Genomic DNA, 20,449 nt, shown 5'->3' with positions numbered 1-20,449 from the left:
CCTCTGAACTGGACTTAAATGTCTCCTTTGATCACTTCACAGCAGAAACACAGGAGCGCTGAACTCAAGGTTGAAGCTCCTCAAAGAAGCTTTTCTAACCACATCAGGTCAAACTTTAGGTGCTTTAATTACAGATGCAGTGGACGAACGCTGCCACGGTGACTCTGGAATAAAAAGCCAGATGAGTTCAAGAGCACCTTGCTGAGTGTTTATTCAGATAAAAAAAAAAAACGCTCCTATCTGAGATTAAAAAAACACACAAGCTAAGTGCCTTTTGTGTTTTTTTTAAAAACCGTCCCCCTCCACGACACCGACGTGCTTCTTTGAGCAGCTTGGTCGGGGATTGGCCAGCGTGGGCGCCTCTCCATGCTGGAAGTAAAATTGAAATGAGTGGGGGTGAAAAGAGAAAATGACAGAAGCCTCCGTCACAGCTGGGACTGTGTTAAATCCCCTGATACCGACGTCTGCGGAGCGCACACACACACACGCACACACACACACACACATACACACACACACATACACACACACACACACACACACACACGGCTCTGACTTCTCTGATCGTGCCAAGTGTTCACGCTGCTGGTTTTTTGTTTTATACTGTTTTCTGTTCCTTTCTAATAATGTCCACACATCTCCCAGTACAAATAACTGGGCTGACGATGGTGTTAACAGCAGAATTCAGAGAGAGATGGAGGAACAAAACTCTCATTTGCTCGATTTCAATGCCAGATTTTCTCTTTTTACTTCTAATTCTTCTAATTTTATATTCTTTGTTTTGTTTCAAAGTCGTCATTTAACTAATTACACTCAGTGTTTTTTAATTAACCAGAAGACTGAAACGTTGTTCAGAGTCTCCGGAGTCGCTCGTATCTTTTTTGGGGGTTTTTTGCAATGTTAAACAGTGTTTATGATTGAATTTGTTTCTTTTGATAAATGTGAATTTCAGATGTGAAACGTTAGCGACGTGTAGCAGCTCGTATCCGCTGGAGGCAGGAAACTATTTCAATCATTCAGATTTTAATCAACGTCATTACTCCCTTATTTCCCCTCCTACTTTCCTTCCAACTCAGTGTTCATTTAATCAACAAAAACGTGATAAAAAATTAAATTAAAAGTTAGCTTTGAAAAGAAAAATAAACAAACACGTCTGAGCCGAAATAAAACGTCTCTTTTGAAACCGAAACCGGAATCTTTGAAGCAGCGTTTAGATCACAGGACGCCAAAAACTCTCAAGTATTGAACTCAAGGTTGTCGCTCCTGTAGGAAGGTTTTCTGTTTTCGTGCACAATGGCAATAAAAAAAATGTATTATAATATCTCATACATCTTCTGTTAACCGTCAAATCTTCCTCCTAAATGCTCAACAAAGGAATATTATCTCATTCATGTTATGCAGCATGCTAGCTGCTCATCGCTAGTAGAGCTGGGCCAAATATATCAACGCATGATGAGTCAAAATTAGAGTTATATTTGTGGATGTGAACAGTTACACTTCTGCAAATGAACACCTGCTACGTCTAGTCATGACTCCAGATGTTTAACGGTCACATCAGCAGAGTTGCAGCGTCGGGGGTCGACTGCCGGGGAGCTAACGCTAACTAGCCGGCGGCCTGCAGATATCTAGGCTGATGTTTTTGTTGAGATTCAAACTCTGCTGATGAATTAGTGCATGAATCTGATAATTAATGTCTGTGCTCTACTTATCTGAAGCATCTGATCTATACTCCATTACGAGATAACATGTATTTTATCAATATGACAACCTTGCGGGTGCTGCAGGTATTTTAATATCCGTACACATGAAGTCATAAAAAATATACTTCAATCATGTTTTAGTTTTCCTGCACTGCATTTTTTTTAATATGGAGGATAGATTTTTGGCTATATCACGCAGCGTCAGTCTCAAGCTAAACGCAGACGGTGATCAGTGTTTTATTGATCAGGTGAGTGAATCCAGCCTCTGATTGATCAGACTCAGACAGCTGCAGTAATGACTTGAAGACATGAAACAATTAGTCGATTAATAGATTAGTTGACAGAAAATTAATCAGGAACTATTTTGATAATTGATAAATCATTTACTGGCTCCAGCCTCTCGAATGTGACGATTTGATGCTTTATTTGATATTATAAGATATTAAACTGAAAATCTTTGAATGTGTTTGAATACGACACGTTGATCTCTGAGAAATTACTTTTTTTTACATTTTGACAAAACGATTCACTGAGAGAATAATTCACACAATAGTTGCACCATCAGCATCATCACCCGTAACCATGGTAACCGTACACATCAAAGATGGCGACGGCTGTAGCCTCGGAATGGTTACAAGACGTAAGAGTTTACAATATTTAGTCGAGTTTTAGTCGACTTAAACTAAGAATAATTCAATCACACAAATGTGACTAAAACTAAAATACATTTTTCTCAAACTGACGAAACCAAACTTAACGTAAAACGAACACTCGTCCCTCCAGACGAGCGTCAGACTGAATCCTGAGTGTTAATCAGACAGCTTGTCAACCTCCAACCCCTCACATCCTCCATAAATACCCCCCCTCCTCCTCCTCCCGTCTTCATTTCCTCCCTTCCTCTTCCCTCCCGTCCTCCTCCTCCTCCTTCGCTCCCCGGAGGATTCAGCAGTTTGTCCCTGAGTTCAGACAGGTAACGGAGGTGATGAGTGAGTCGTCCTGGATGGCAGCGGGTTCAGTGAGACGTCAGGTGTCTTGTCAACAGGTTCTTCTTCCTCCTCCGTCTCCCGTCAGTCGTCCCTCCATCCAGCGATTTTAGTCATGGCGGCGGTTGCATATAGATCCCTGACGACCTCAGTCCTCTGATTCGATGAAGATATATTGTGTAATATTTTCAGTTTCAATTCAGACATCAAGTGACGCAGGAGGAAAGTGAATAATATTAACTATGGAGTGACTTTAGATAAACAGAAACACAGTAAAGCAGATTATCAGAGAGGATTTTTGCACCGTCACTCAAACATGAACTTTTTTTTAAAGTGTATTAAAGAGTTTAAATGTAATGCGAGCTTGTGACTCATGATACAGTTTGCACTTTAGAGGATGACAGACGAGCTTTAATTAACTGTAGCTGTCATCACTGATTAATCTGTTGCTTATTTCATTTATTTACCATTAAAACTGTAAAAGATTAAAAAAAATAATGACCTTCAACTATCAACTATCTACAGCGAGCGACATCTGGGGAGCAATTTGGGGTTCAGTGTTTTCAACAGAATAAGTAGAAGATCAAACCACCGACTCTACAATTAAAGGTCGACCCACCTGACCTGCAGCAGCCAATGACAATATGTTTTACATGATCGATTATGTAACAATAGAACAATGAGGTTTTATAGATTTAGTCGTAGTTGTGTCCAGCAGATGTTTGTGAGTTTACTGTATATTCAACACATTTATATTCACGAGTGTTTGCAGTGTGCAGGAATCTCTACTATAGACTAAAGTTAAAGATTAAATCCATTAAGGATGACGACACTGACAGTCTTATATATCATGTTACTATTATTATCAGTAGCAGTATTATGCATCTTGAGGCTCAATATATTTATCAAAAAGAAAAGAGCAGACAATGTAAACAACAGTTAAAATACATTTAAAGATATGAACTGTATGTTTATATTACATAAGCTAACAGAGGATGATTAATAGTTTAGAGGATCTCTGTTTCTGTATCACTGTAAAAATATATAAAAACACAAATCCAGACATTCAAGGACGTCGTCTCAGACTCTGCAACTTCTTTTTTTTTTCATTAATGAAAATAATCATGAGTTGCAGCCTTAAAGTCGAGTCATACAGGAAATACAGTGTGTGTTTTATGGCACCGTTACACACATTTCAAACATTTACTGTGCATCCAGCTTCGCTCCGTTCGGCATCGCTATGAGACGTCTTAACGGGTCGAGAAACACAAATACTCAGACAATCAGGTTGTAAACAAGCCGCCAGTTCAACCAGATGATCTAATCCACTTTACTGGGAGGTAAAACTGAAAGTCAGAACACCTGAAATGTCAGTAATAATGCCTCATTGCACAGGAAAAACTGTGCACAACTCAGACAAGTGTGGTAAAGTGGAAGCAGGATTTGTTTACTACTCACTCTGTTTGTTTTCTCTTCCTGTCTGATGGTCTGACTGCTTGTGTTTCTTCTTTTTGTGCAGAAATGAAGGACGAAACCGCTAAAGACACAACTAGCTTTTAAATTGTGTGTGTTTGATGGTGTTTTGGTTTGTTTCTGGCACTTTAAAGTGTTTTATATCAACGTAAAAAAAAAGACAATTCTCATGATTTTTTCTCAGTAATGTAAGTGTTTGCTGTGTAGCAGCGTGCATCGTGCCGGGTGGCAGCGGAGTATAAAGTCAGGTGTGTTGTCAACAGAGGGAGACTGTCCTTTTCACCTTCTATCTGCCGGTAACACAAGCAGCCACACAGACAGACACAGACAACAGCAGCTGACACCAATTAAAAGGATCTGAAGAGAGAGCAGAAAACAGTAGAGAAGAAGGACAAACAGAGGTGGAGAGAGCGGCGCTACAGTAATGAGAGGGAGAGGTGAGAGGAGGGACGAGGACAGTAATTAACCAGAGGTGTGACGAGGCAGGGCGGTGAGTGAGAGAGAGAGAGAGATGACAGAGAGACGCTCGGCGGCGGGCGGCGGTGAAGCCCGGCGGTTCGACGGAGTCTGTGAGGCAGCAGCTGTCAGGTTTGATCTGAGACAAACTGTCTCTGATCAACACGCTGAAGCTGCTCCGACTCCTCAAAGTTTAGAGAACTTTTTTTTTTTTCTTCACGAGGTTTTCTTTAAATCTGAGTCATGTGAGACTTGTTAAACTGTGTAGAGACCATCCGTGTTTCAGTAGTTTCCTCATCAGCCAACCATGTCTACTAAAAATTACATTCATATACGACTAAACTGGAGCAGCAAATAACGTTTGACTAGAAACGTAACGCTGCTGAATCATGTTTTCTCTCAACATAATGAGAAAATGTTGATACTGAACATATGAGAATAATAATAATAATAATCCCCTTAGAAATAAATGTAAAGTCATAGAAAAACTAAAATAATTTGTTTGTATTCTTCAAAGACAAATTATATAAATAACTGAAACTCGTAGGCTGTTAAACCTCCTGTACCAACAATAAAACCTTCTGTTGACGACTGATTTTTCCTAAAATAAGCTCAGAGCAAACAGCTGATGTGCTGGTTTTACCTCCTTGTTCTCCTTGAGCTTGTTCTTCACGTCGTCAAAGAACGGTGAGCGTGACGTACCGCATGTAAGCAGATGATTGTGGTTTTTACTCTCCGCTTTCTCTAAAGTTTTGCTGTTTGCAGCTAAAAACAGCAGAAAGAAAAGACGTCTGTTAAAACTTGATTATAACCTTTATTTGATGACTATATTTTCAACATATATCCACTTTGACTGGATCTCCTCCATCTACTTCCGCCTACAACTCAGATTTATCTACATATAAAGTTTTACTGGTATGTAATTGTAACTATGTTAATGTTTCCATAAAAGTAAATGCTTTACACCAGGAAATCTCTTAAAACACGTCTCTCACACACACACACTTCCTTTTATTCAGGGTTTCTTTGTTAGCCAAGCAGAGGTTGTATTTTAAAAACAGGTTATTGTTAAACTAAACCCAATTACCTGAGACATACATTGGAAAACAGTCGTTGTAGATGAGATGAGACCGGACTCCAACTGTAAATGACACCGGTAGCACTCTTTGAAATGCAGATCAGGTACTTTGTGAACTGAATAAACTCCAGGTTTAGTTAAGACGGTGGCTGTTAAACCGTCTGTCTGTATCGACGGCTAAATCCATCAGAGCCTTGTTCCTCTGTCCTGTGTCTCTCTCTTTTTTTTTAATCCTGCTCTTATCTGTCTCCATCACACCACAGAACCAAACTAAAGTCTAATGACTTGTTAGACTGCAGGTAATGAGAGCAGGGAAGCGTTTCCAGCGAGGGATTAGCAGGTAAAAGTCTCTTTGAAAAGTAATCATGCTGATAATGAATCAACTCCAAACTGAGTTCATCTAATATTTAAACATAAAGAGCATCAGAATCAATAAAGCTGCATCGGATTTGTGCATAGAAATGACAAACAGTGGTGTTGTTTTTACAAGTGTGTGTAGTCTTTTATTATTTCAGTGTAGTTTTATAGAGTTTGTGACCGTACCTCTTTCTACAGATGACTATTAGAAGATAACCACATCACTGTTAAACAAGTCTGTAAAAATGGGTTTTAAGAAGTTACTGGTCTCTAATCAACTGCCTACAGGAAATAAAATCATGGATGTCGTCAAACAGCAAGAAAACAGAGCTCATGGTTGTGGCACCTAAGGCGCTGCTCCCCTGAAGTCCGCAACCTGGGCATCATCCTGGACTCTACCCTCTCCTTCAAGTCACACATTAAATCCGTCACCAAATCCGCCTTTTTCCACCTCAAGAACATCTCCCGACTCCGGCCGTCACTCTCAAACACCGTTGCCGAGACCTTGGTCCATAGCTTCATCTCAAATCGTCTGGACTACTGCAATAGAGTCCTGTTCGGGGTTCCCAGTAAAACCCTGGACAGGCTCCAATATGTCCAGAACTCCGCTGCCAGGGTTCTTACCCACACCAAACCCTGGCAGCACATCACCCCCGCTGTCATTCACCCACACCTACAAACTCCTCCTCTTCACCTACAAATCCCTCCTCTCCCTGCCCCCCCAGTACCTTTCAGACCTCCTCCACAGACCCACACTTTCCTGAAGCCTGCGGTCCTCGGACTCAGGACTGCTCTCCGTCCCCCCGCACATACCGACACAGAGCTTTCAGCGTGGCAGCCCCCCACCCTCTGGAACTCTCTCCCCTCCGAGATACACAACGCTCCTACCCTGGACTCTTTCAAATCAGCCCTCAAAACCTACCTGTTTACTCAGCCCACAGTTAACCAGTTAACCTCTCAGTTGTTTATTATTTAAGCTCGGCTTAGTTTTCTTTTTTCTCTTCCGTTTTCTGTCCTTGGCATCCTTGGGTGTTTTGAAAGGCGCTACATTAATCTAATTGATTATTATTATTATTAATATTATTCAGCGAGCTTTATCTCCTCAGGCAGGTCGTTCCAAAGCTGAGGGGCCTTGATGACTTTGGAACAGCCAGAAGGGCCCCACCTGAGGATCTAAGGCTGCGGGCTGGCTCGTACGGGGGTCAACATAGACACATACATAGAGAAAATGAAAGCGTGGATGATTTTTTCAAGGTCAGAATGGTGAAGCATTGGTTTAATTCTGACCATAATGACCACGGGGTTAAGGTTACACTTTTTTAAAAACTGACACCAGTTGTGTCATTTTTCTTGGGAGAATGTTTTAACCTTTAGAAATTAATGTTAACATGCTAATTATTAGCATTAAAACTCAAACTCCAGCTCTGACTGATGAAAGTGGAGCCAAGTCTGACCTGTCTAATGTGTCCTACAATGGCCACCGTACAAAAACTACATGGCCTTTCACCAACTTTACAGTTTTATCTCACTGATGGTAAAGATTTAACAATAGTAGAGCTGTTTTTTTGCGTATTTTCTATGTTCTCTGGCTCTTTTAATATTATGTGATAAGTCTAACAGCAAGATAAACACTTGATGCCATGTTTTCCATCATCTGAAGTGTTTGGCCGGCAGTCTGGTTGCTTCTGAATAAGCCGCAGTAAAACTGAACACTGTGTCCTTTCAGAGCGTCCTCAGTCAGGATCCCATCTCTCCTAACAGCACCATTACCTGACCCTGGAGGTTGCAATACACTCTTTGTTGTGTTTTCTACAGAAAATAAATGTGCCCCCCCACCAAAACCTTTTATCTGATTCTTCCAGCGATTGTTGTGATCCCCGGCTCACCTCCCGTTCGCTCTCTGCATCAGCCCCTCTCTCTCCGGTCCGCCTCCACCTGAATGCGGGTCATTACCATCTCCCTGTAATGTCACAAGCATTTCAGCCCCTCTTCTGCCTCCATTTTGTGTTTGAGCAGTGCCGGCAGATAGTCTGAATATTGATTGTATTGCTGGAGTCCAGCACAGCTGTAAAATAACATAAAAACTCTCTGTTGTGAATGTGCATGCAACACATAACCTGTTGCTGCTTTTTAACAAGTAATTAAAGACATAAATATCGAAAAAAAAAATAACAAAGCTGTTTATATGATTGCATCAGTTTAATACTTTTTTATTCTCAAGTCCACTGTATTGCATGTTGTAAATTGTCACATCATATCATAAAATATGACGCTACAGTGTTTCAAGAATAAAACATGAACTGCTGAAAAACTGCAAACAAAGTTGGAAAGAAGATTCACATTTCCCGCCTAACTGACCGGTGTGAAGCGTAAAGAGGCTGCAGATTAATTAACATATGTGTCCTGCTGCCTTCAGATGCTGCAGGGATTTAATGACCAGAAGAAGAAGCTTCTCATTAAAGCAGCTGTGGACAACAGATACTGTCAGAATCAATCATTTATGAATCAATGCAGATTATTTTTTTACTGCTTTAACCACGTTAAACTTTATATTTTTTCATGCCGATTTAAACGGATCTATTTGCTGGGGGGGGGTGATTGATTCAATATACTTGATATTTTAAGCATTGTTCTGTTATTTCTGTGTATTTGCTCTTGTTGATAAGCGGAGTGACATCGCTTCAGGAACACAGACGTGTTTCTGAGACGTCTATTCTCAGCACAGCAACACCAACAACTCGCTTTAGCACTGCTTCATCTGAACAAACCCCCCCCCCCCAACTTGTTTGTTCCTCTCCTCCCACCTGTGCACCCTGTGTGTTGCAATTGGCACCAAAATACACAAACACAAGCAAAACAAACCCAGGAAACGGAGTCGGAGCGCTGCTGGCGTTGGTCGTTATTATAATCAGTAACTAGAGGCTTCTGTCTGTCTCTCCCACTCGGTCTCTCAGCTGTCTCCGTCGCCCTCTCTCACCGAAATAACCTGTTAGTTATCACATCTGAATAACAATCAACAAGCCGAGTGAGTCAACAAAAAGCTTCAGCATTATATGATCATCTTGGGGAGGCTTATTCTCCTTTAGCCTCTTATTAGCTGCCTGTAGTGCAGAGCCAACAATGAACTGATCTACTAACTAGTATTGTGTCTGATATATCTTATTCCTCCGTTGTTGTCCTAAAACTATTAAAAACACATCAGTGAGTCACACCGCTGCACTGGGTGACATGTTCCTTCATTATGAAGAGTTTGGTGACGTTAGTTTGTTTAGAAACAGCTCCAAAGACTAATAACAGCATCATGTTTTCAGTCTCTGGAGAGTAGTTCTGTGTAATGCAGACGTCACTGAGCATGTGCAGGAACATGGTTCTGTTTATAGCTTCACTAGCTTGTTGTGCTACATATCACAACCTCTTGACTTTTTACTACACTGTAAATTTCTCAAAGAACATTAGTACAGAGTCATGCACATGCTCAGTAGCGTCTGCCTTACACAGAACTACTCTCTGGAGACTGAAAACATGATGCTGTTATTAGTCTTTGGAGCCGTTTCTAAACAAACTAATGTGACCAAACTCTGTCTTTTCAGCACAGGTTGCATATACAGTAAACAGTGTAAGCGACTGGTTGCCATCCATGTTTGTTTTGGTACAAGAACATGCAACAATAGGCCTTCTTGTAGGATTTGCAGGTCGTCTTCCTCCGAAACTCCAGCCCGTTACAGAGCAGTGGTTCAGTGTGTTGTCTGTATGATTACTGAGTCGTAAAGTTTAGGCTCCTTCCTGACTGTCAAAGACTAAAAGACACAAGCTGGTGGAAACAATGTGTGGTCTGTCCAGTTTTTATAGGTTACAGCTAGTTGTCATGGAATTAGATGCTCACATTTCCATTTTTCCAAGAGAGAACCTAAACATTGTGTAATGAGATCTTACCAAACCTGAAATGTTGGACTGATGTCAAAGGAATGACATTGAGCCCTATGCCTCCTTCTTTGGGTGTATTTTTCTCAATTCAAGTGTTTCCTTGAGTTCAGTCGATTTATAAAGGTCAGAAAGATATTCAAACCTGGGAGGCTCATTATAACAGCACACAGACAAACAAGTGTGAGGTTTCCATCTTCCAGCAGTTCCTCATGTGTGTGTGTGTGTGTGGAAACTCAAGCACAGCAAAAATAAGCAAATATGTTTCAGCAGAAGACAGATTCTTCTTGTCTGGGCTGCAATTACAGCACCTGGAATCACATTTGTTTTGACTTTAAATCCTCTAACCTGACAGAATGACGGCTTTTCAAAACCCTCCAATAAATCAGTCCGTGTGACTTTTGTTTACCAGCTTCAATTATTTTTTAATTGGACACCAGGAGCATAAAAGTGCATCAAAGTCAAGACTTTGCTGTTTTACAAAAAAAAAAGAAAAAACACTACAGTGAGTCTCTATATATGTCTTTGTTGAGTTGTGGGCTGTAATTATGTTTGGTCTCACAAAACAGAATAAACCTAATATTATTCAGAGATATTTTTTTATGCTTTTAGAGTAACATTGAGGCTATCTATAATTACGCCTCCCAGAAATATAATTGGGTTTCTCAGCGTCAAAGCAATTAAACATGTGCATCAATAAGGGAAGCGTTTTCTAATGGCCTGTATGAGTCCTCCGCTCTGTTTGGTTTCCACACTGTCATTTGTTTTTGTATATGAAAACTGCCTGATCACTGCTCTTAATTAACGTGATAGAGGAAATAAACACAATTTTGCTCATCCGGTGCTGAGTTCTAGTTACACACACTGGTTTACACACATATACACACACTCTCTACCTGCTCCAATCAGCTTCTTCCTCTCAGATGATTCATATTAGACTTCCTGCAAAACAATTATCAGTCAGCAGCCGCTAATTAATATGCAGAGAAACGACTAAAGGAGCGAGGTCAATTACCTTCTCACCTTCTCCCACCTTCTCGTCAATGCAGGAGATCAGCGATACTGAGATCCTGGAGCTTACCCACAGTGCACTGGGGCGCATGACGGTCATCCGGCAGATCTTCCCCATGTGGAAGGACAGCAGCGCCCGCTGTATGAGACACAATCACCGCATCTCCTCGCTGCTGTGTGACCCGCAGGAAGGATACCTGCAGAACCTGGAGGTACTTTTAACATCACTGGTTTATTCTCTGTGATCAATGGTTTGCTTACTGGGGGACGTTTGTTGAATATCTAGTGTTTATTCTGATTTTCCGATATTTTCTTCGACATTGGTCGGACATTTCTCAGACTATCTTGTTCTTGCATGCAGCAGCAGGGAAGGAAAATCAGTTATGGAGCAGTTTCTCTGTGTTGTTTCAGTGATTGAAGGAGAATTGTTCGTGCTGAATGCTGCTCAGCTCTGCAGAGGCCTGCATAGTCTCTATTTTCCTGATTTTTTTCACTCACACATATTCTAAAATAGCATTTTGCCACACATTATGAAAAGTAATTTTAAATAAAACGGCTGCAGCTGAAATATTGATCCATTTTTTTATCAGCGTAATAATGGCGGTTCTTACGCTTTCTTAAGGGATTTAAACTACAGGAGGAGCAGCCAGTTCACTTATAAACAGTCGATCATTGCAGCTGTAATCATTACTGAGGTGGGGGTGAAAAATGACCCGCATTAAAAAACCACCCCACCTCCCCTACAAACATAAATCCCGTCTAAATGCTTTAGTTAGTCAGTTGCCTGATAGTGTTATTGATGTTTAGATAAGGCGTCTTTGTTTCAGTACATACTATAGTCTTAAGTTTGTGAACACACAAGCACACACTGGGTTTGTTTTCCAGGAAATGGAACCAGACTTTCCAGAAAATATTCTCTCACCTCCTCGTCACTGCAAGAGATTCAAACCAAGTAGTTCTTGTGCTTAAACATAACCAGAACTTAACCACAGCGTTGTCACATCATTAACCCTCCTGTTGTCCTCGGGTCAATTTTGACCCGGGAGGACAACGGGTGTCATTATTATCAGGATACTGTTTTAAAACCATTTCAATTTTTTTTTGATGACAGCACATAATGACACTGTCACATCCTACCGGGACTTTTTCTGTTTTGGACTCTTTGTGTATTCTGTTTTCTTGAGTTTTTCAGTGTTGCTATTATGTTTCCTGGTTTTGGTTTTCACTGTTTACCCTTGTGTGTTTCCTCCTTTGTTTGTTTACTTTAGTTCCTGTTTTATTTTGAAATATTTTCTCCTTGTGTCTGGTCACCTTTACTTCCTGTGTTTGATTCTCTCATGTTCCCTCACCTGTGTATTTATAGTCCAGTTTTCAGTTCGGTCTTTGTCGCGTCGTCTGCTTTCGTTCTATGTTTATTCCGTGTTCCTGGTTCGTGTTCCTGTGTCTGTGTCTCCTGCGTCTCTGGTTTGTTTCTGTGACTTTTTCATTCTCATTAAATATTTCTGCATCGGATCTTGCCTGCCTGCCGTCTCTGCATTTGGGTCCACCTGCTCCACACTGCGTGACAGACACCTGTTGTCCTCCTGGGTCAAAATTGACCCAATGACAACAGGAGGGTTAAACATCATTATTTTGGAAAGCACAGACAGATGATGTTGTCCTGCTGATAGCGGCGCCAGATTAGGAGGGCATGGTCAAAGAATTTGGTCATTTAATTTAATTTGGAGGACTTGTTGGTCAGTTTTAATCATTAAGTGGCTTTTAATACATCAAGTGCTGCTGGAGTTTCTATCTTCAAGATAGCTTCCCGTCTTTAAGTAGCTGCCTGTAAGTGAAGTTGTGCCAGATGCCATTTGAAGTTTACTGAAGATTTGTGTTAAACTGTTTTCCTCCCAGCAAGAAGGTGGGTCCATCAATCAGCTTGATTGACACAAGAGGTGTTTACATGCATCTTGCAGACAGTTTCTGATTGTTGCCATTAGTACAAAAAAAAAGCCCCCGAGTTTGATAAACCTGAACATGGAATCAAGTTAGTGTCAGACACATTAAATCTTTTCATTTCTGTGCTTATTTGTGCTTTCAGATGACTAAACCGTCCTCTTCTGTCTCTGATGTGGGAGGCAGAAATAGTCCGTTGCCAAGAAATGTCAAAAGACGGTGCAAAGTTTTGTTTAACAGCCAAAAAACACAAAGTCGATTCTCTTTTTCTCCGTCTCAGATCAAAGTGGTCCATAATGAGAATGTTTAAGGAACAAGGAGGCAGTGAACGAATGCTTCAGGGAATGAATTAAGTGGTTTGGGGGCACAATTTAGTAAATCAGAAGCACAAATTATTAATTTGAAGGGACAAATTAAGTAATTAGAGGGTACAAATTATTAAATCGAGGGAAAACGAAAAACTTAATGAGCGGCCAAATTAATCTTTTGAAGGCAGGAATTATTTCTCCTCTGCTGTCCAGCCTGATCTGTACAAGTGGAGGCAGTTTATTGATATAAGTTGTTATTCTGTATGTAGACAAGTCTCACAACACGCCGGGCAGCCGCGGTGAAGCGCCCGGAGAGACCAGCTGAGGTCAGAGGTCAGCAGCAGCAGAAGTATTTCTAGTGTCCCTGCTTCTTGTCTTTGGAGCACCAGTAAGTCCTGGTGGTGTTCAAATCCAGAGCCTCACTGCTGTGACACGAACCGTCGAACCAGCCGGCTGCAACAAAATCGCACTGATACGCATCCATAAATTCATGAGCACACTCACTCATGTACTATACACATACTGTATACTGAGCAGTGTGAGGCTGTCAGAACAAACCTCAGCGCTAAACATCAGCTGAATGTTAAAGGAGGACACACACTGAGGAGAGAGAGACTGATCCGATCCGGTCCCAAGATACTACACCATCATAGGCGTGACATCATAACCTCGTGGCAGCCATTGTTGTTGTGAATGTTAAAGGATTTGGCGGCAATAACAACGTGACCTTTCCTTTAGTGCCGCCCACATTTGACTCCACACTTGCCAAGTTCCCAGTGAAATGTGGTGACATCAATCACCATTCACTACTGTCATATCAATATTTGGAGATACACTAAAGCTAAATTTGCGAAGGTCAAAGCTCAAACGATGGGAAACCGTGAGGAAAACATGATGGAAATATGACCTTTCTGTCTGTTTCATGTATTAATTTGCTCCACACAGATCTGATGTTTCTGTCTCTTTTATTTTATTATCTTTTACTTACAATGAATTCAAATCGGACTCAGTCCAGTAAACTTGGTCAGATTCGATCTTTAACTGACATCCAGTCTCAAAGGTACGAAAACACACATGTGCCCACAAACACACACACACTTATTATTATCTCCTGTTATGAAATATCACAGTGATGTGTGGTTGACATTTCAAGACAAACAAACATAACAATTACTATAATTCACACAGACAAATGTTTTGACATTTGTGGAGTTGAGCGTAGTTCTCTACATGATGTCCGACATCACAGCGAGGTCGCACACACTCTGACTCCGTCTGTTCTTTACGTTCTCTCTCCTTTTATTTGTCTTGTTTTTCTTCTTTCTTTTCTACATTTTTAATGCTTCTTTCCTCTGCTCTTCTTTTTTCTTCATCTTAAACTTGTTCCTTGTCCAGCTTTATCTTTACTGTCTTCTGTCCTTCTCGTCTCTTATTTCAGTCACATCAGTTTCCTCTTTCTCTTTCTTCCTCTTCTTTTCTCAAATCTTGTTTCTGTGATGCTTGAAGCTGCTCAGCTCTGCCTTTTTCTTGTCTGCTCATGTTTCTTCTCTTCCTACACACGATCACCTCTTTCTCTCTCCTCAAATGTAAAGATTTCCCTCCGTCTTCCTTTCACTTCTCTTCTCCTTCTCCTTGACCCGCGTTGAACCTCTCTGTCTTCACCTGAAACTCTCAGGAGGCGGCAGGTAAAAGGAGCGTATTCATCTCAATAATTCATGCAAAACTGGGTTAAATGTTCTTTGATGTTGGTCGCCCACACCGCCTCGCTGATGGAGGAGAGAGAGCGCGAACAGCCGGCTGTCAGGCAGCACGGACAGATTCACTCTACATCTGTTAGCATACGGGAATACTGATGCAGGACGGTGATGAGTTTCTATCTGTAGGAATGTAAAGCTGCAATATGAGAGACTGTGAGGCTGTTGTTGTCCAAAAACTATTTAAAAACACGTCCATTCCTGCACATGCTCAGTAGGCGTCTGCCTTACACAGAACTACTCTCTGGAGACTGAAAACGTGATGCTGTTATTAGTCTTTGGAGCCGTTTCTAAACTAACGTCACCAAAACTCTTCATGATGAAGGAACATGTGACCCAGTGCAACCCTGTGACTCACTGACGTGTTTTTAATAGTTTCTGGACAACAACAGAGGAAGAAGATATATCAGGCTTTAGATACACACACAATACTTGTTAGTAGATCAGTTTATTGTTGGTTTGAAAATCACCAGAATGATCCTTTAAGCAGTCTGAGGTTATGTATCCTGCAAGTTTAAAGTGAATTTGTAAACTTTCAGCTGAATAAAATATGAATAAATGTGTGATATCATCAACTAGCTTTATGCTTTATGTGAATATATTCAAGATGTGACAAGATGACATAACCATGGAAACATCACTGTTGTGTATTTTAAATCAGCTACATCCAATCCTACATCACAGGCTGCTGCCGTCCACCAGGTATAATCTCATCACACAGATAAATACGCTGGGTTGTACCCTAAAATAGATGGAAATGGTTGGCAATAAAACAACAATTTACATAGTAAGTTTGGCTAACTAGCATCGGTCCAGACTGGATAATCAGACTTTGTAGCTGTTGTCGCTCCAGTGTTTGTTTCTTTTCATCGATCTGTGTGTTCTCTGAAGTCAGTGGCTCTTTCTTTTAACATTATTTGGAGGGTGGACTGTACCTTTAAGAAAAACAAGGCTCTTGCAGATTTTTTTTTTTGCATATGTCATATATGTTCTCTTCAGATGCAGCCTCTCCATGACAAAAGATGAAGGGAAAAAGCCTGACTACTTGATCCTTGCTTTTGTGTGTGTGTGTGTGTGTGTGTGTGTATGTGTGTGTGTGTGTGTGTGTGTGTGTGTGTGTGTGTGTGTGTGTGTGTGTGTGTGTGCGTCATGTCCTCCGGCAGCGTTCTGTATGGACTTCATGCCAGTCAGCTGTATCTGGACAGAGTGATGCTCATTTGTCATCCTGCATTCGGTCTCTGCTCCCTGCTTTGGCATGTGTGTGTGCATGTGTGTGTGTGTGTGTGTGTGTGTGTGTGTGTGTATGTGTGTATATGTGTGTGTGTGTATGTGTGGATTTGTCACAGTGTGTTTCCTCTGCCCTCTGCAGCCGAGGGTGAGACATGACATGATCACGTGTGGACAGGCTGACTGCCATCTCAACACCATCCGGCTGTGTGTGTGTGTGTGTGTGTGTGTGTGTGTGTGTGTGTGTGTGTGTGTGTGTGTGTGAGTGTGAGAGTCAGCAGTGCTCATGGTGGTGTTAGCGCAGTACCAGCGGATGATGCGGTACCCAGCTGTGTCACACATGTGGTCAGTCTGTGTGTGTGCAGTGATCATCACACAAACACATTTATAATAATATAACAATATTAATTATTACACTGCACACACAACAAGCTGACTTTTAACTATTAAACTCTCTACACATGATCAGCAGTGTGAGTTTAGTGGAGGTTTATGTCACCAACGTGCACCGAGTTTTATCAGATGATGTATTCCAGTTTAACAAAGAAGCAGTGAAAAGGATGCTGGTAGGACGGATACATCAGTCACTTGATTGGGGCAAAATACCCTTTCAAACACTTATGTCAGACATAAAAATAAGTCTGATTATCAGGCTCGGATGTGACAGAATATGTCTAATTAGTGTCATAATTTCAGGCATGAAACGCTCAGATTTGCTTCCTCACTTTGACCTCTTGTCAGGTCTTAACTTCTGCTGTTTTATACCTGAAGACATCAGCTCCTCAGGTTAGTAACACAAAGTAACACTATGAGAAAGACTCCAGAGCAGCTCTCATCATTCCCTTGTTTCACTGTGTATTTTTGATATTATTCCTGATGGTCTGTATTATGACGGTTATAGTTAGAGAATGATGGGAGGTAAATATGTAAAGAGGTGTAGAAGGTTTGTATATGTGTGATTCTGGCAATAAAATAACCAATTTTAAGACAGATAAGTCAAAAATAGTCAGTAAGATCAACATTGAGCTGACATAATATTATCAAGCATGTACAATCGACCCTTTACTCTGCAGACATCATGACTCGTCTACTTTTCTTGCTTCGACAAGTCAAAATGTGTGAAAACGGTCTATTAAATATTAAAATATCTATTAAAACTTTACCTTCCGGTCTCCTCCTCCTCCTCTTCTTCTCTCCAGGTGTCTAACCTCTACCTGTACGACAGCGTGCTCATGCTGGCCAACGCCTTCTACAGGAAGCTGGAGGACAGGAAGTGGCACAGTATGGCGAGCCTCAACTGCATCAGGAAGTCCACCAAACCGTGGAACGGCGGCTGGTCGATGCTGGAGACCATCCAGAAGGTAGCGAGGCTTTCTAACAACAAACCTTTTGAGTCATTGTGCATTCAGGGGGCAAGAACCATCAGGTTTACAGCCTTGATTGATTTTAACTGATTGATTGATTGAACATCCTCATAAGTTAAAACATATTGTATTAAATCTGCATTCAATCTAGAACCAGAATTGTTATATTCTGCAAAAGATGTTTCAATATTTTTACTTTCAACTCAAAAAAAAGGCAACATTCATCAAAGACTACACCCTTAAAGTCAAACCGAGTATGTTGAAGTTCTCTAATTATTATTTTTCTAGGCTGTTGAGCTGATTAACGACTCGAGTGCGATTGCTTGTTAACTTCCCGAGTTGCCTTGATCTCCTCTGTAGCGTTTAAACAGAGGAGCACATCCGTCTGATTCAATATGGCCTTAAAGACTGTAGAGTATATGTTGTTTTCTGTTAAAGATTTAATTGCTGAGAACCTTTTGAAGATCGACAACGAGCACATGGAGGAAGACATTAAAGCGTGATTAGGTCAGATTCAACCTTAAATAAAAGAACAAACAACTTCCTTGTTAACAGAATATAAATCAAACATGAAACACCGCTGCTGCTGCTGCTGCTCAGACATGAAACACCAAACTCATCCCGTCTAAAAAAAACCCTGACGTGCATCTAAATTGCATCATACGACCTGTAGTCTCGTTCTCACGGTCTAATTGGTGAAAGACGTCCTTTTAATCCGTGCTGATGAGTCCCTCAGAGCATGAATAGATCGGTTTTGTTCAAAAAAAAAAAGCCATCACTTTGTTTCTTCGACGTCTCTCGTGTTTACAACCATCCAGCTCGTTAGTGATGTCTCTAATATTCTCATACATGTAAAGACAGAAGAAGAAGAGCGTTGCGTCAGCGCCTGTTGCGTACAAGCTGTGATACCTTTTAATAATAAAAGAATCATCTTTGTGAGACAGCAGTCAGGTTTAAGTCATGAAACATGTTGTAAATATGATACACGTATAGTCGTTTTATTTATTTTGCATGTTCTAGCTTGTTAAAAGTGTTAAAATGTGCAATGTGTGATTGAGCTACATGTTTTGTTTTTTTGTTTTTATGTAGCTTTGGTTTTAATTTCCCAGGTTTTTTTTTTTCAATTTAAATTAATTTTTTTACTTTGTGCAATAACAATGTGGAAAAAACACAAGAAATGACATTAAACACGACGTGAGAAACACAAAAGGCGACAGAAAACATGAATTAAACAGGCAGGAAACGGAGAGAACAGAGTAAAACGAATCAAAAAGAAAAAAGGCAGAAAACAAAACAACAGAAAAATGTAATTACAGCGGTAGAACGACGGTACGCTAGAGGAAGGAAATGGAGATTAATTACAAGTTTTATAACAAATTCAGACTCAAATTATGCTGCATCTGGGACACCTGGACCTTTTTTTTTTTTACTTCTCTCGTCTAGTTTTTCAGCTTCTGCAACATGTTTGGTGACATCGACCAATAAAAACACAGGACGCTCCTCTTATGTAACCATGAAGATCACCTGTATATCACAAACTATCAACTACTCTTCACTCTTAAATCAACCAGGTGTTTTAAATAACTGGGATACTACTGGTGTTTCCATTTCCAAACAGCATCATAACCAGTAGGATTAATGAATGAATGATGGACAAAACTACAAAAATACAAACGTTCCTTTAATGAGTTAATATTTTGCCATCATTTTTGAAACAATACTCTTAAAACTCACCTTTGCAACCTTAAAACGTTCCTCTTTCAGTTTCTCCACTTTGTCAGAAACTCATTTATAAAGTCCAAATTTCATTTTGGCTGTTTTCCTGCAACTTGAACATTTGCACCAGCAGCCGTTTCTCTCTCTGACTACTTTGCTGATGAAATGGAAAATGACTTTGTGATAGGACGGCAAACACAGAGTGAAAAATGGACGGAGCCGAGCACTTTCACTCTGTAAATTTTATTTGTTGTTGTTGTTTAGTGCATGACAGGATGTTACAGGTGTGTGTATTGGAAGTGGTTTTGTGTCTTGGGTAATGGAGGTGCCCGCGGCGCCTTGTTGCATTATAAGTGCTGCTGCTCCATATTTACAATGTAAAGCACTTTTGATTTTTGCCCACCTGTGTAGCATTGCTTTGTACTGCACCATACATGTGAAGATACTGCACTTACTTTGAGTATATAGGCCTGGATTTCCCCTTTCACTCAACAGGAAGCAAATTACACTTGTGCTTTTACCTCCACAATCAACTGTCAGTAAAGAGTCTTCCATAACTGCACAGTGCTGATATAGAGGCAGCAAATCAAGACAAATCAGTCACATTGAGCTTACAAATGTTCTACCGTCCATGAAGGGGAGGGAAAGTATCAGGGGGGACGGTTGCACACGAGGTAAACCCCGCCATTGAGTCTGCAGCCAACAATCAGCAAGATCTGATCAGTTTTACCAGAGTTACAGTAGAAAAAGTGATTTTTCACTTGCTAAGTTGAAAAGTAAGTAAGGTCCTGTTTACACCTGGTATTAACATGCGTCTTGAGTGACCACATGAGAGTTATATGCAGCGATCTCCCCGCAGCTCTTTATTCAGAGACAATGTGCGCATTTACACACGAGACACAGCAGCATAACTTCATTGATTATTTAAATCTCTGACACACTGACAGCATCGGTCAGGATCTAATGTTAATTAATGTTCTGTGTTCTTCTACACATCCAAAGCAGCCGTCCTGATAAATCCTGAGCTCATTATGTCGAGCAGCGCAGCAGAACTAAAAACTGTCGTTATCAACTTGACAGGAAAGAGGAAACTATCCAGCTACGTTTAGCTTCTGAAATATTTTTTTAGACAGACAAGTGAAAAATGAATGGTTTCATTTCTA

The 20,449-nt window shown here is 40.7% G+C and overlaps 1 protein-coding gene across 8 annotated transcripts in view; it reads left to right on the top strand.

The window, feature by feature from the left end:
* Positions 1-20,449, top strand: part of LOC121886498 (glutamate receptor ionotropic, delta-1-like) — a 313,546-nt gene that overhangs the window by 196,826 nt on the left and 96,271 nt on the right. For all 8 annotated transcript variants that reach the window (XM_042396524.1, XM_042396523.1, XM_042396531.1 and 5 more), the window contains 2 exons: positions 11,018-11,191; positions 17,406-17,567. In XM_042396524.1, coding sequence (XP_042252458.1) covers positions 11,018-11,191; positions 17,406-17,567 — 336 coding nt within the window. The remainder of the gene's footprint in view (positions 1-11,017; positions 11,192-17,405; positions 17,568-20,449) is intronic.

The sequence above is a fragment of the Thunnus maccoyii genome, chromosome 20, assembly GCF_910596095.1.
Source record: "Thunnus maccoyii chromosome 20, fThuMac1.1, whole genome shotgun sequence".
In the NCBI taxonomy this organism is placed as follows: Eukaryota; Metazoa; Chordata; class Actinopteri; order Scombriformes; family Scombridae; genus Thunnus; species Thunnus maccoyii.
Note: the sequence above shows the minus strand (reverse complement) of the source record. Positions and strands in the feature narration are given on the sequence as shown.